This window comes from Natrix helvetica (assembly GCF_964273705.1).
Source record: "Natrix helvetica genome assembly, chromosome: 13".
Lineage (NCBI taxonomy): Eukaryota > Metazoa > Chordata > Lepidosauria > Squamata > Natricidae > Natrix > Natrix helvetica.
Genome location: NC_138557.1, coordinates 10,588,965 through 10,602,829, shown reverse-complemented (window position 1 = coordinate 10,602,829; position 13,865 = coordinate 10,588,965). Strand labels below are relative to the sequence as shown.

The 13,865-nt window shown below is 43.4% G+C and overlaps 1 protein-coding gene across 1 annotated transcript in view; it reads left to right on the top strand.

The window, feature by feature from the left end:
- The window catches only part of SEPTIN12 (septin 12), a 75,471-nt gene that overhangs the window by 13,201 nt on the left and 48,405 nt on the right, over window positions 1–13,865 (top strand). Inside the window, exon 3 of the mRNA XM_081966083.1 lies at window positions 7,664–8,974. Within this exon, the coding sequence (XP_081822209.1) occupies window positions 7,664–8,974 (1,311 nt within the window). The remainder of the gene's footprint in view (window positions 1–7,663; window positions 8,975–13,865) is intronic.

Here is a 13,865-nt window from a genome sequence, read left to right as displayed (position 1 = left end):
ATTAAGTGGGTGGTGGGGTGGGCTTGAAGCCTGCTAGACTGGAGATGGAGAACAAGATTTCCTCCAATCCATTTGCTCTTAGGTGCGGCTGGAATAATGTCCCAAAGTGAGATGGAAATGAGATTCTTGATCAGGATTGGAATTAATGATAAAGTAAAGCTTAAGGTTCCCCTCACACATACATGCTAGTCGTTCCCAACTCTAGGGGGCAGTGCTCATCTCCGTTTCAAAGCCTAAGATCCAGCGCTGTCCGAAGACGTCTCCGTGGTCATGTGGCCGGCATGACTCAACGCCAAAGGCCCACAGAACGCTGTTACCTTCCCACCAAAGGGGGTTCCTATTTTTCTACTTGCATTTTTATGTGCTTTCGAACTGCTAGGTTGGTAGAAGCTTGGGACAAGTAACGGGAGCTCACTCCGTTACGCGGCGCTAGGGATTCGAACCGCCGAACTTGCCAAACTTTCTGATCGACAAGCTCAGCATCTTAGCCCCTGAGCCACCCTTGAATGATAGACCAACATAATTTCTTACTGATGGAAATCGGAGTGCGTCCTGGCAACCCAAATTCCATGTCAACCATTCTGTCTTCTTCATCAGCTCCTATTGTAGACAATCCTGGATTGTGTTTGTGTGCCATCAAATAATTCTCGACAAGTCCCTGCAGTTTTCTTGGAAAGATTTTTGAAGAGGCGGTTGGTCCTTGTCTTCTTCTTCCAGAGGTTGAGAGAGGCGGAATGATGCTACGTCTCTTGGCTGGTTTTGTGCCTAGGGCAGGACTGGAACTCAGGATCTTCCTGTTTCTAGCCCTGGCCTTTAACCACTAGCCATTTGGACCCTTTCAAAGGTCCCTTTCCAAAAGACAGCTGGACTTTCTTGTTTTTTTCCCCCCTTGACAACGTTTTGCTTCTAACCCAAGGAGCTTCTTCATCAGCCCAAGAAAGTTCAGTTGCCTTCTCGTCTTTCTCATCTTCTCATCCTTCTCATCTTTCCTACTACCGCCTCCTATTGGAATCTTATGATTTATCACTTGTGGTTTCTATCTTCTGATTTATGATCTATGACTTACCACTTTGTTGTCTGTATGTAGAGAGCCAAGGGGGCGCAGTGGTTAGAGTGCAGCACTGCAGGCTACTTCAGCTGACTGCTAGCTGCAGTCCGGCAGTTCAAATCTCACCGGCTCAAGGTTGACTCAGCCTTCCGTCCTTCCGAGGTGGGTAAAATGAGGACCCAGATTGTTGGAGGCAAGAGGCTGACTCTGTAAACCGCTTAGAGAGGGCTGGAAAAACATTATGAAGGGGTATATGTCTAAGTGCTATTCCTATTGCCCTTCCTTCCTCCCTCCCCCCTCCCTCCCTCCCTTCTTTCTTTCCTTCCTACCTTCTTTCCTTCCTTCCTCAGAATGCAGTATCACAGGCTAACTGCCGACTGCCAGCAATTCGATCCTGATTGACTCAAGGTTGACTCAACCTTCCATCCTTCCGAGGTGGGTAAAATGAGGACCCAGATTAGTGGGGGCAAAAGACTGATTCTGTAAACCACTTAGAAAGGGCTGTAAAAACACTATGAAGCAGTATATAAGTCTAAGTGCTATTGCTATTGCTATGTACACTGACAGCAGCTTATGCACCAGAGACAAAATTCTCATGTGTCTAATCACACTTGGCCAATAAAGAATATTCCTATTACTTATTTGCGGCGGGAGGGGGATTACCTTTGGGACAACCATGACCTGGTTGATTGAGAATCTCCATATATAATTGAACTCTCGTTCCCTTTTTATCTATTTTCCTCTGCTAAAACTTCTCCAACGCAGGACTAAAAGGCCAATGTTTGGGGTTGAAGGATAGCAGCAGATCCGTATCTTTGGTTCTCCGCCAATTGTTGACCATCTGCCTTCATGGTCTCCCTGGGTCAGTTTATGGACAGCGACCCTTCCAGCTGCAGGGATGTTTGGAGTCCCTCCAGCCAACCTTTTGATTCCCCAGTGACAGTGACGGATTGTTTGCCGTCATGTTCTCCATTTGGTTCAGGGGTCAGCGCTGGAGGTGTTGGAGGAAAGGGGAGGAAGGGCAAGAGGGGCAAAGTGCAGAAGCAAAGGGGCTCCTTCTCACCCCCAGGGAGGTGGGGAATGATTCTTCTTTGTGATGGACATGCGGAGCTCAAGCAGGTGCTGGAGAAAACAGCTGGAGGGCAGGGGTCAAGCACATAAATGAACTGGAGCTGGCTTTTCTCAGCCCACTTCTAGCTGTTGAGCTGCTGCCATGCTTAAGACTCAGAGAATAGAATGGGATAGGATAGGATAGGATAGGTTAGGAGAGGAGAGGAGAGGAGAGGAGAGGAGAGGAGAGGAGAGGAGAGAAGGGATTGGATTGGAACGGAACAGAACAGAAGCAGAACAGAACAGAACAGAAGAGAAAATAGAAGAGAAGAGAAGGGATTGGAACGGAACGGAATGGAACAGAACAGAACAGAACAGAGCAGAACAACAACAACAGAACAACAGAACAGAATAGAAAATAGAAGAGAAGAGAAGGGATTGGATTGGAATGGAACAGAATGGAACACCAGAACAGAACAGAAAATAGAATAGAATAGAATCATAAGTCTAAAAAATGATCATGTCACTTTTTTCAGTGCCATTGTAACTTCAAATAGTAACTGCATGAATGGTTGTAAGTCGAGGACTACCTGTATGGTCTCACCACTTTTCCACTGCTTAGAAATGATCTGTATTATTTTGGAAATAAATGATATATATATATCATTTATATATATGCTGGTCTTGATGTATTCAGGTCTTTTCCCATGTAAGATTGAGATTGTCTTGGCAACGTTTCGGCGAGGTCTCACTCGTCATCTTCAGGCTGGGTTTTGGGCTTAAAGCGTGGTCGGCGCTGCTGCTCCCCCACCCACCACCCAGGCCGTTACAACACGAAACAACAATGGACACACAGCCAGCACCAATCGGCACCAATCTGCCAATCATGATACAACCACACAACCAATCATTCCACTTACTGAAACAACGCCAGCACTCCCCCACCCCCACCAAGATTTATAGAAAGACGGCAGCTCCTACCACGCTTTACGCCCAAAGCCCAGCCTGAAGATGGTGAGTAAGACCTCGCCGAAACGTTGCCAAGACAATCTCAATATTACACGGGAAAAGACCCGAATACAACAAGACCAGGATTCCTACACACACACACACACACACACACAGACAGAGATTTGTTTGTTTGTTTGTTTGTTTATTATTTATTTATTCAAAGCCATCTAAGTTTTGGAAAGGCACTAAGCCAAAACCCATGATCCTTAAATTCACATTCTTTGTGAAGATAATGCTGAACTAGCTCCTGACGTGTGTGTGTGTGTGTGTGTGTGTGTGTGTGTGTGTGTGTACACATCCAGATGACTTTTTTTTTTCATTTGTGAGCCATGGTTTCCCCGGGGCTTCTGATTTTTTTGTGGTCACAGAACACCCATGAAAGATGAAAAAAGAGCCTGGAGCCACAGATTGCATTAAATCTCTTTTCTTAAGCCAGAAGACCAACAGATAACATTAAGTGCAAACATGTAAATCAGGGCCCCTTAAGGAATTGATTGGATTAAGTCTCTTCTCTTTGGGAAAGCAGTTGATTTAGTTAAAGGAATCAGAGGGACCAAGTAGTTGACATCTTAGCTTTTCCTTTTTCTGTTTGATTAAATGGAAGGGCAGGTCAAGACTTCAATCTTTCCCAGCATGAGGCTCTTCTCCAGTGAGTCCTTCCTTCTCATTAGGTGGCCAAAGTATTTGAGTTTCATCTTTAGGATTTGGCCTCCTCTAAGACTGACCGATTTGAGACTCGTAGGAGTCTCCTCCAGCACCAGGCTGATGCTTACAGGCTCGCAAAAGATGGAAGTCATCTTTGATTGCTCCACTAAAGAACTGTTTTTAGGCCACAACTATTCTGGTTAACCAAGGAACAAAACTGTCTTGCAGGAGGTTGTCCAGGTCCTCAGGGTACAATGTCACATTCTTCTTTGTCACCTGACTTGTTTTGAATACTTTTGGGGGTTGTGCCATTTGCTGCAAGCAATCCCTTTGCTCTCTTCCTCCTCCTCCTCCACCACCTCCTCCTCCTGCTTGTAGAGATAATCGGTCTGTTTGAAATGTAAGTAAGGTTTCATAAAAACCTCCAGGTTATCCACTCATTTCTATGGTTGTAGGGCTACCCCTAATTAAATTAATTCAGAACAGTATTCATTTTTATCTCAAGTGCGTCAGCTCTGTGCCCTGTGCCATTTAAAAAAAATACCTACAAGGATCAAAAGGGAGATGTCCAAAACCTTCTGGAGAATGTCAGTGTCAGGGTTCCAAATAGCATCCAAAATTAAATCAGAATCTGAGACAAAGGATTCCTCAAAGTTCCAATTTATTAAAAGAGCCATGTTGGCACATCTGGGAAAACCCAAATCTGTCAGCTTCCCAGTTTTCCCCAGTTGAAAGTTCAAGATCCTGTCCCCCACACCCACAAGTTCCATGGTCCAATCTTCCACCGCCACGAAGACAGATTCCTCCCATCCAGTTCCAGCCAGGTGCAGAGACAAAGATGACCTTGAGTTTCTAAGAAGAATGTTGTTATGGCTACATATCACCCAATATCCATATAATCCCCCCTCCCATTTTTCCACAATAGAAAGTAGACAGTAGAAAGTCTGGCAGGCCTGAAGTCCAAAAGAAAAGATGGCTTGCAGGCGTGAGGGTCAGGTTTTGTAGTCCTGATTTGCAGTGTTTTGTGTCCTTATATGGGAAACTCTGCAAAATCCAGAGCAAAGTTCAGCCAAAGCGGGATAGGAGCCCAATGTATGGTAAACTAGAAATAAGAATATGAATATATTTGAAATGTTAGCATTCTTCTCTTGGCTCTTTCCACCAGCCGGAGAAGAGAGAAGGGCATCAATCCTTGAAATTTAGCTCTCCTGTCTCCAACCTTCTGTTTGTTTAGGAGATGCAATCTTATCTCCCTCACCCTCCAGCAGGAAACAGGATTCCCACCTCAATCCCACATCAAAGATTCCCAAAACCACCTCACTGAAGGATGGCGTCGGGTTTCACAGATAGTGCTGAGGGAAGGACTGTAGAGCCCGTGGCTTTGAAGAAGCGTCTATATACACTATCTGGCCCAGGGTGGCAAATCTTTGGCTGAAATAGACAACCTGAAGATTTGGGACTCCTTCCCTTGGTGCCCACAGAACTCTCTACTTCATTCACCTGAGGGCAGGACAAGAAGCAATGGGTGGAAAGCAAGCAAGGAGAGAAGCAACATAGAACTAAGGAGAAATTTCCTGACAGTTAGAAGAATTAACCAGTGGAACAACTTGCCTCCAGAAGTTGTGAATGCTCCAACACTAGAAGTTTTTAAGAAGATGTTGGATAACCATTTGTCTTAAATGGTGTAGGGTTTCCTATCTAAGTAGGGGGTTGGACTAGAAGACCTCCAAGGTCCCTTCCAACTCTGTTATTCTATTCTATTCTTTTCTATTATTTCTATTCTATTCTATTTCTTATTTCTATTTCTATTCTATTCTATTTCTTATTTCTTATTTCTATTTCTATTCTATTTATTATTTCTATTCTATTCCACTTTTTTTCTATTCTATTCTGTTTCTTATTTCTATTCTATTCTCTTCTATTTCTTATTTCTATTCTATTCCACTTTTTTCTTTTCTATTCTATTCTGTTTCTTATTTATATTCTATTCTCTTCTATTTCTTATTTCTATTCTATTCCACTTCTTTTTCTATTCTATTCTATTTCTTATTTCTGTTCTATTCCACTTCTTTTTCTATTCTATTCTATTCTATTCTATTCTACTTCTTATTTATATTCTATTCTCTTCTATTTCTTATTTCTATTCTATTCCACTTCTTTTTCTATTCTATTCTATTCTATTCTGTTTCTTATTTCTATTCTATTCTCTTCTATTTCTTATTTATATTCTATTCCACTTTTTTTCTATTCTATTCTATTCTGTTTCTTATTTCTATTCTATTCTCTTCTATTTCTTATTTCTATTCTATTCCACTTCTTTTTCTATTCTATTCTATTCTATTCTATTCTATTCTATTCTATTCTATTCTACTTCTTATTTCTATTCTATTCTATTATATGCTAATTCTAATTCTTATTCTTATTTCTATTCCATTCCCTTCTGCTTCAATTAGAAAGGATTCTTTTAATAATAGTTTTCAAAAAGATAGGGAAATTGGTCATAAAATCGGATTCAATCATGTGATTGGAACTTTATGACTGTCATGTCCTAAAAGTTATTTATGACTGTCATTACTTACAACCATCCTTGCTGGCTCAATTATGCTCGTAATTTGAGGAGTATCTGTACACATTTTTGTAATCCAACTCAGAGACAGCCTCCCATCTTTTTTCCTGAAAACATATCTCTTAAAGAAAACCAGCTCGGCAGCCCATCCTCAGATGTGCGTTTTTGTAAGATGAACCTGCGTTTTTTATTATTATCATTGTTGTTTGTTAAATTTCTTGACCATCTATCTTACCACAAGATAACGCTGGGAGGTTTCCAATATTAAAAAGATAACATTTTGCAAAACCTATACACAAAAGGAACTAAATAATTTAAAAAACTCATAAATACACAACTGTAAAAGATAGGGGCAGCGGTGGCCCAATGGCTAAAATGCTGAGCTTGTTGATCAGAGAGGTTGGCCGTTCAGCAGTTCAAATCCCTAGTGCCGCTTAATGGAGTGAGCTCTCATTCCTTGTCCCAGCTTCTGCCAAACTTAGCCATTCGAAAGCATGTTAAAAAAATGCAAGTAGAAAAATAGGAACTACCTTTAGTGGGAAGGTAACAGCATTCCGTGCGCCATTGGTGTTGAGTCATGCCGGCCACATGACCATGGAGACATCTTCTGACGGCGCTGGCTCTTCGGCTTTGAAATGGAGATGAGCACTGCCCCCTAGAGTCGGGAACGACTAGCACATATGTATGAGGGGAACCTTTACCTTAACTAAAAGATGGGAAGGGAGGGATACCCTAAAAAAATAGTTATGAACATTGAAAAAATAAGGAACCACCCATAGAAGAAGATGTAATTAAAAAAATACTAGATTGTGCAGAAATGGATAGGTTGACATTAAAGATAAAAGATCAAGAAAATGCATAATACTTTCAAACATGGGACTAATTCTATCAATGTTTGGACAATAGAAATAAGAAATTGGAAACATACTATTATGTACCGTATGTTTTATGTTTAATATATTATTATATTATATACTATTATGTAAGCAAATTAACCCAGACAATACACTGTTCATAAAACACATATGTATGTTAAGGAAAATATATAAATAAACTGTTTAAAAAAATTAGTTACAAACACATAACTGTCTCTCTCCATGGAAATCTTTAGTAAAAGGTGAAAGATTTATATGAGCTGAAGAGAATATAATGCTGAAACAGTAAAGGCCATTCAAATATAAGAACAGAAAGAGCCTTTGATTTGGTAGAGCAGAGAGCAAGCTGGAGAGATGATATGCTCAACAGCCCTACAATTTCAAAGGAATCTGAGAACAAAAGCAACACATTTGAGCACTGTTGGTCTAACGGGCAGTTTTTGAGTCTTTTCTTGCTTTCTTCTGCAGCCTTGAAGAGGTCCTTTGAGATGGAAGACATGGAAGAAGACCCTTCATGCTCAACCAGATCTTCTGCAAATCCCTGCCCCTCTGAAAATGGAGAGGGGAAGAAAACGAGAGGACCCATACAGAGCACCTACTCATCTCCCATCGGCCTGAGCAACATCTCCAGTCCTTCACACAGCCCGATCCCCAAAACCAGGATCACAAACAGCCTGTCTTTCAACCGAGGTACCCTTCATTTGCCTCGGGCTAATGGGACCAACCTCGTCAGGGTGTCTTCCTTCCAAACTTGGCTGAATCCCAATGGATTCTCCTCCTCTTTAGGGCCAGGAAGCCATGAGAGTCTCCATAGTTCTTCTTCCAGTTTGGAGTGCCCAACACCCACAAGATGCCCCCAGAATCCTGTTCGGCAATCTGAGTCCTCTGGAATTGAGACCTCTCAGCTCTCTAATCCTTTGCTGAAGAAGTTCTCCTCTCACGGGAATGTCTTCCATGCTGAGGTGGACCGTCCTATCCGGCAGGTCTCCAAGGCTACCGTGAATCACAGCTCCTTGCCGTCCCTTGACCTGCACATCGCAGAAGACCAGGGGCCCAGTCCTATCCTTTGCTCCACCTCGGACATTGACCCCACCAACAGGTGGAGCTCCCAAAACCAGAATTCCATCTCGCCTCTTCCAAAGAATAGAACGTTACTGAGAATGAGTTCTCCTTGCTCTGCCATGGGAGTAGGCCAGTTGGGGAATGTGTCTCCTGTGACTCCTTTGGCCTCCAAGCAAACCACAAAGCTTCAAACGTTTCCCAACAGCCTGGACAGGTTCATTGGAAATCCCCCGGTTGGTTGTGTTCTCCCTTTGGTGGGTGAGCCTGGGCTCAAATCTTTGCCTAAGGCCCAATTTCAGATCAACCTTGGCCATAGCCTGCCTCATCTATCTCCAGAGCTGGCCAACAAAGATCAAGGGATCATAACCCATGACACTTCGCTAACAACCTCTTATGGAAGCCCACCAGAGATATCAGAAACAGCAAGAACAGATCCTCGTCCTCAGTCTGCCTCTTTCCAGCTAGTCTCTCAATCTCCATCTGCTCACCCTACTTCCCAGTCCTCTCCAATGACGGCGCCAGCTCCCCAAGGAAGCCCAGTTTTGCCCAACCCAAGGGAAAATGGCCCTGCTCTGATTGGTTCCATCTCCTGTCAAGATGCTTCCAAGGCTTCAAACTCAGAGCTGCCTTCTGGCCCAGGGGAAGAGTCTGGAGACCAGCCTCTGGAGATCTTTGAGAAGAAGGAAGAGACTGCAGAGAGGAACTCACTAAAAGAAGGTGAGACAGGTTGGGCCCTAGAACAGCGGTCACCAACTGGTGGTTCACTGAAAAATTATTTGCATTTTTTATATTGCACTAAATCAGGGGTCCTCAAACTACGGCCCCTGGGATGGATACGTGCAGAGAATCTCCCCCTTCTGGGTCTTTTTGTGGGGGTCAGAGGGGGTCAGAAATTCCGACTTGGGTTCTGCTTTAGCCTCCTGTTGGGGGGCTTTGGGCGAAGGCTGGAGGGAAGCGCCACTGGTGGTGAAGAGCCAGAGGGCCTCATTCCAGTGGGACTGCATCATGGCCTGGAATGGGCTGACCATCTCAGCCTGCTGAGCCTCCAGGCACTGGCACCTGGCCTTGCACTTCCGCAGGTCTTTCCTCTGCTTGGAAAGCTTTTGCTTGTAGTCCTCAGTCAGGTGCTTCTGCTGAGCCTCCTTCTCGGTCCGATCCAATTTGATCTGAGCTGTTTAGCCAACTCTTTCTCCTGGTGGCTGCTTAGCTCCAACAACTGCTTCCTGTTGGGGCCCTAAGGAGCCCAGGTGGGCAGGCGAGGAGTGGCTGGGAGGGGAGGGGCGAATAGAGACTGGTGAGGCACCCCTTGACATGAGTGACATCGAGCTAGCCATGCCCACCCAGTCACATGACCACCTAGCCACGCCCACCCAGCCGGTCATTAGGCAGATCACATTAGTGGTCCGTGGGATTTAAAATTGTGAATTTAGTGGTCCTGGAGATCCAAAAGGTTGTTGACCCCTGGAATAGATTCCCTCTGAAACACAGGCCTGTTCAAGCCATCTTGTACAAACCTAGAATGGTGAAGCTACACAACTCATTAAGCTAATTTCAATCAAACTCCAGGATGGCTAACTACCATGTGTGAATCTAACCTTGTGTGGCTGGATCCATACAACTCACAAAACATAATGAAGGTGAATATACATGTCCCAGGATAATGTTGTAGGATTTAATCTGTGTCAGTCACCGGGACCAATGCTTTTGTCTTCTGGGTTTTTGGTCCTGTGCTGGAGCCCACCTTCAGGGAATGTCTTTCTAGCAGAGTGTGTACTGTTCATGCATGGTATTTATATGGTACCTGTTTAAGTGGCTTTTTAGATGTTGGTTGGGGTGTGTTGATGGCTGGCTATAAGTCGTTGGCTGCCATTTTGGGCAGCACAAGCAAACAACCAAACCTCTGGTCCTGGTGGTTGACCCAGATTGAGTCTCACAAAACGTAGTTTAACAGAATGGCTGCGCTCATCTCGCCTGCTACGCCGAAAGAAACGTACATCGGATGGATTCGCAGGTAGCTTTCCCACAACCACACAACCACACTTCGCCCTAAATTAGCATGTTTTGTGAATCCAACCAGTTACAGAAGATCAGGCATCCTCTAAGTTGCTTCTCCTCTTGTGTTTCTTTGTGTGTCTAATCACAATTAGACGAATACAGTACATTTTTTCCGTTTCTCTTTTTTTTCTTTTTTTCTTTTCTCTTTTCCTTTCTTTTCTCTTTTCTTTTCTCTACCCTGCCCTACCTTACCCTACTCCATTCCACTCCTATTCTACTCTACTCTACTCTACTCTACTCTACTCTACTCTATTCTATTCCCTTCCATTCCATTTTCTATTCTATTCTATTCCATTCCATTAGCTATTTTATTCTATTCTATTCCATTCCATTCCATATTCTATTCTATTCTATTCTATTCTACCCTACCCTACCCAACCCTACCCTACCCTACTCTATTCTACTCTTCTCTACTCTACTCTACTCTCCCTCTTTAGAGGACATATAATCTATGGACCATGTTTCAACCCAGGCATGATCTTAATACACCCTTGGGACACTGTTCTTTTTGGGAGGGTTTGGCCACCGCCCCTTCGATGCAGCAGTTCTTCTTGCTGATGTCTGAAAACCAGAGGAAGTTTACTCCCCAGAGCTTCCTCATTTTTGTGGCACCAGGAAGACAAAGCTCTTCTCTGTATCAGTTTCTCTGCCGTCCAGTTGGTCAAGCAGTTTGTTCCCTCTGGCTCTGGAATGCGCTGGGCCCCTTTCCGAAGAAGCACTCAAAAGCATCCGAGAAACACCCAAGGAGCATTTAGGAGAATCATCAGAGGGCAGGGTCTAATGATGATGTTTGTGTCCCCCACCCCGTTGCACCCACCTCCCCTCAGCAAGCTAGAATGCCCTGATACACTGCCTTTAAATATGGAGGCTCTATTGTACAACCATGCAACTTTTTCAAGGCCAGGGCTATAGCACCAAACCGGGAAAAACAATTCCACAGGAAGGCTAAAACTACTTTTACCGAGATAATAGAATCTCTCCCAAGTCTGGTTGTGATCTACCTCTTCCTCCTTATACCCCAGTGAATTGGGAAAGCCACGTCATGGGAAGGAGGAATAACCTTGAGGGACAGAAGGAAGAGACACAGACAAAACAACTGTCAGATAAGAGAAATTGGAGTGTGGGCCAGAAGTGTAATTTGAGAAAGCCATCTCAGGCAGGACCCTCCCTAGTTTTTTTGGGTCAGAAAAGGAGAGATGGAGAAGCATTCTGCCTTGCAAGGTCCTCTTTCGGTAATCTTCTCTTAAAAATAGGATGTGTGACTTTGCTTTCCTGGTCCATTCTACCTTCAAGAGCTGACAGGTATCAAACTATTTCTGAATTTTATCTCATTTCTCGAGACTTAAAAAAATGTTTCAGCCCTAGAAAACATTTCATGCATATCTTTATCAAGGTCACCTTCCATCCTCTCTACGATGTGTGATCCAGCATATTCCTCTGTCAGGGAGGTGAGCCGTTTCTAAATTGAGGGAGGGGGATAGGGATGGATGGATAGAAGGATGGATGTGGATGACTATGGATGGATGCATAGATAGATATGTATGTATGTATGTATGTATGTATGTATGTATGTATGTATGTATAGATATGGATGAATATGGATGGCTGCATAGATAGATATGGATGGATGGATGGATGATATGGACGAATATGGATGGATGCATAGATAGATATGTATGTATGTATGTATGCATGTATGTATGTATGCATGCATGCATGTATGTATAGATATGGATGAATATGGCTGCATAGATAGATATGGATGGATGGATATAAATGAATATGGATGAATATGGATGGATGCATAGATATGTATGTATGTATGTATGTATGTATGCATGTATGTATGTATGTATAAATATGGATGAATATGGCTGCATAGATAGATATGGACGGATGGATGGATGGATATGCATGAATAGGGATGGATGCATAGATATGGATGGATGGATGGATATGGACAAATATGGATGGATGCATAGATAGATGCATGCATGTATGTATGTATAGATATGGATGAATATGGCTGCATAGATAGATATGGATGGATGGATATAAATGAATATGGATGAATATGGATGGATGCATAGATATGTATGTATGTATGTATGCATGTATGTATGTATGTATAAATATGGATGAATATGGCTGCATAGATAGATATGGATGGATGGATGGATGGATATGCATGAATAGGGATGGATGCATAGATATATATGGATGGATGGATGGATGGATGGATGGATGGATGGATGGATGGATGGATAGATATAGACAAATATGGATGACTATATAGATAGAGATGAATGGATGGATGGATAGAGATGGATGGATGGAGAAAAAGCAAGAAAGAGAGATAGATGACAGATGAATGGATATGGATGAATGTGGATGACTGCATAGATATGGATGAATAGAAAGAGAGGAAGAAAGAGAGAGAGGACAGAGGTGGATAGATAGATATGGATGCTTATAGATGGCTGCATAGATAAACATGAATGGATGGATAAGGAAGGAAAGAGGGTGAGACAGAGATGGAGAGAGAGGAGGGGAAGAAAGATTGTGAGAAAGAAAGCCATCAACTTAGTGTTGGCCCTGTGAAGCCTTCACCAGCTTAAGCCATCACTTTCTCAAGTTGAGATAGCAGAGAAAGTTCCGGGGCTGCCTAGAAGTGTCCTTTGTGTGATGTGCAAACCCAGCTAACCCCTCTCTCTTTCCTTGGGTGTGTGTGTGTGTATAGAAATCCTGTTTTTCATGGGCAGCGACTTGAAGGCAGAGGGACTTTTTCAACTTGCTGGTCGCTCCCTGAAAATAAATAGAATGTGGGGGTTGCCTCCCTCCATCCTGAAAGGAACTTTTCCCCTTAATTGCTTTGGCCAAGACAGGCAAGTTGGAACAAAACCGGAGGTGCTCTCTGTGTGTGTTATGTGTGTTGTGTGTTTGTGTGTTTCTGCAGATGGGGATGGTAGGGGAAAACCAGCGATTGGTTGCTCAAGGCTGCATCAATTTGTCTCAAAGCTAGCCATTATTTTATGTTTTTCTTCCTCTGCCATTTTTCCTTATCGTCCTGCTTTATTTGATTTTTGATTTTTTTCCCCTCCCCCTTATTTCTTTGACTTTGGCACCCCTTCTGAATTCTTGAGGCTGCCTCGGCTCCTTTCTCTGCTCCACCCTGCAGCGAAGAGGTGGCAAAGGGCCAACATCGGTTAATTTTAAGATGTTCGAGGCTAAGCGAAGTGGACGGAAGGAGCAGGCAGCTGTACAATCATTCGGAGGGAGGGAGGGAGGGGAGGGGTGTTTGGGTGTGGGTCTCTGCAAGGCGGCTCTTTGAAACATGGAAGCAAGAAGGGTCTTGAGCCAGAAAAGCAGCGATTAAAACTGCCACCTCTTGTACAGCCCCTCACTTCTTCTTGTTGTTCTTCTTCTTCTTCCTCTTCTTCCTCCTCCTCCATCCCTCCTCCTCTGTCTTCTTCTTCTTCTTCTTCTTCTTCTTCTTCTTCTTCTTCTTCTTCTTCTTCTTCTTCTTCTTCTTCTTCTTCTTCTTCTTCTTCTT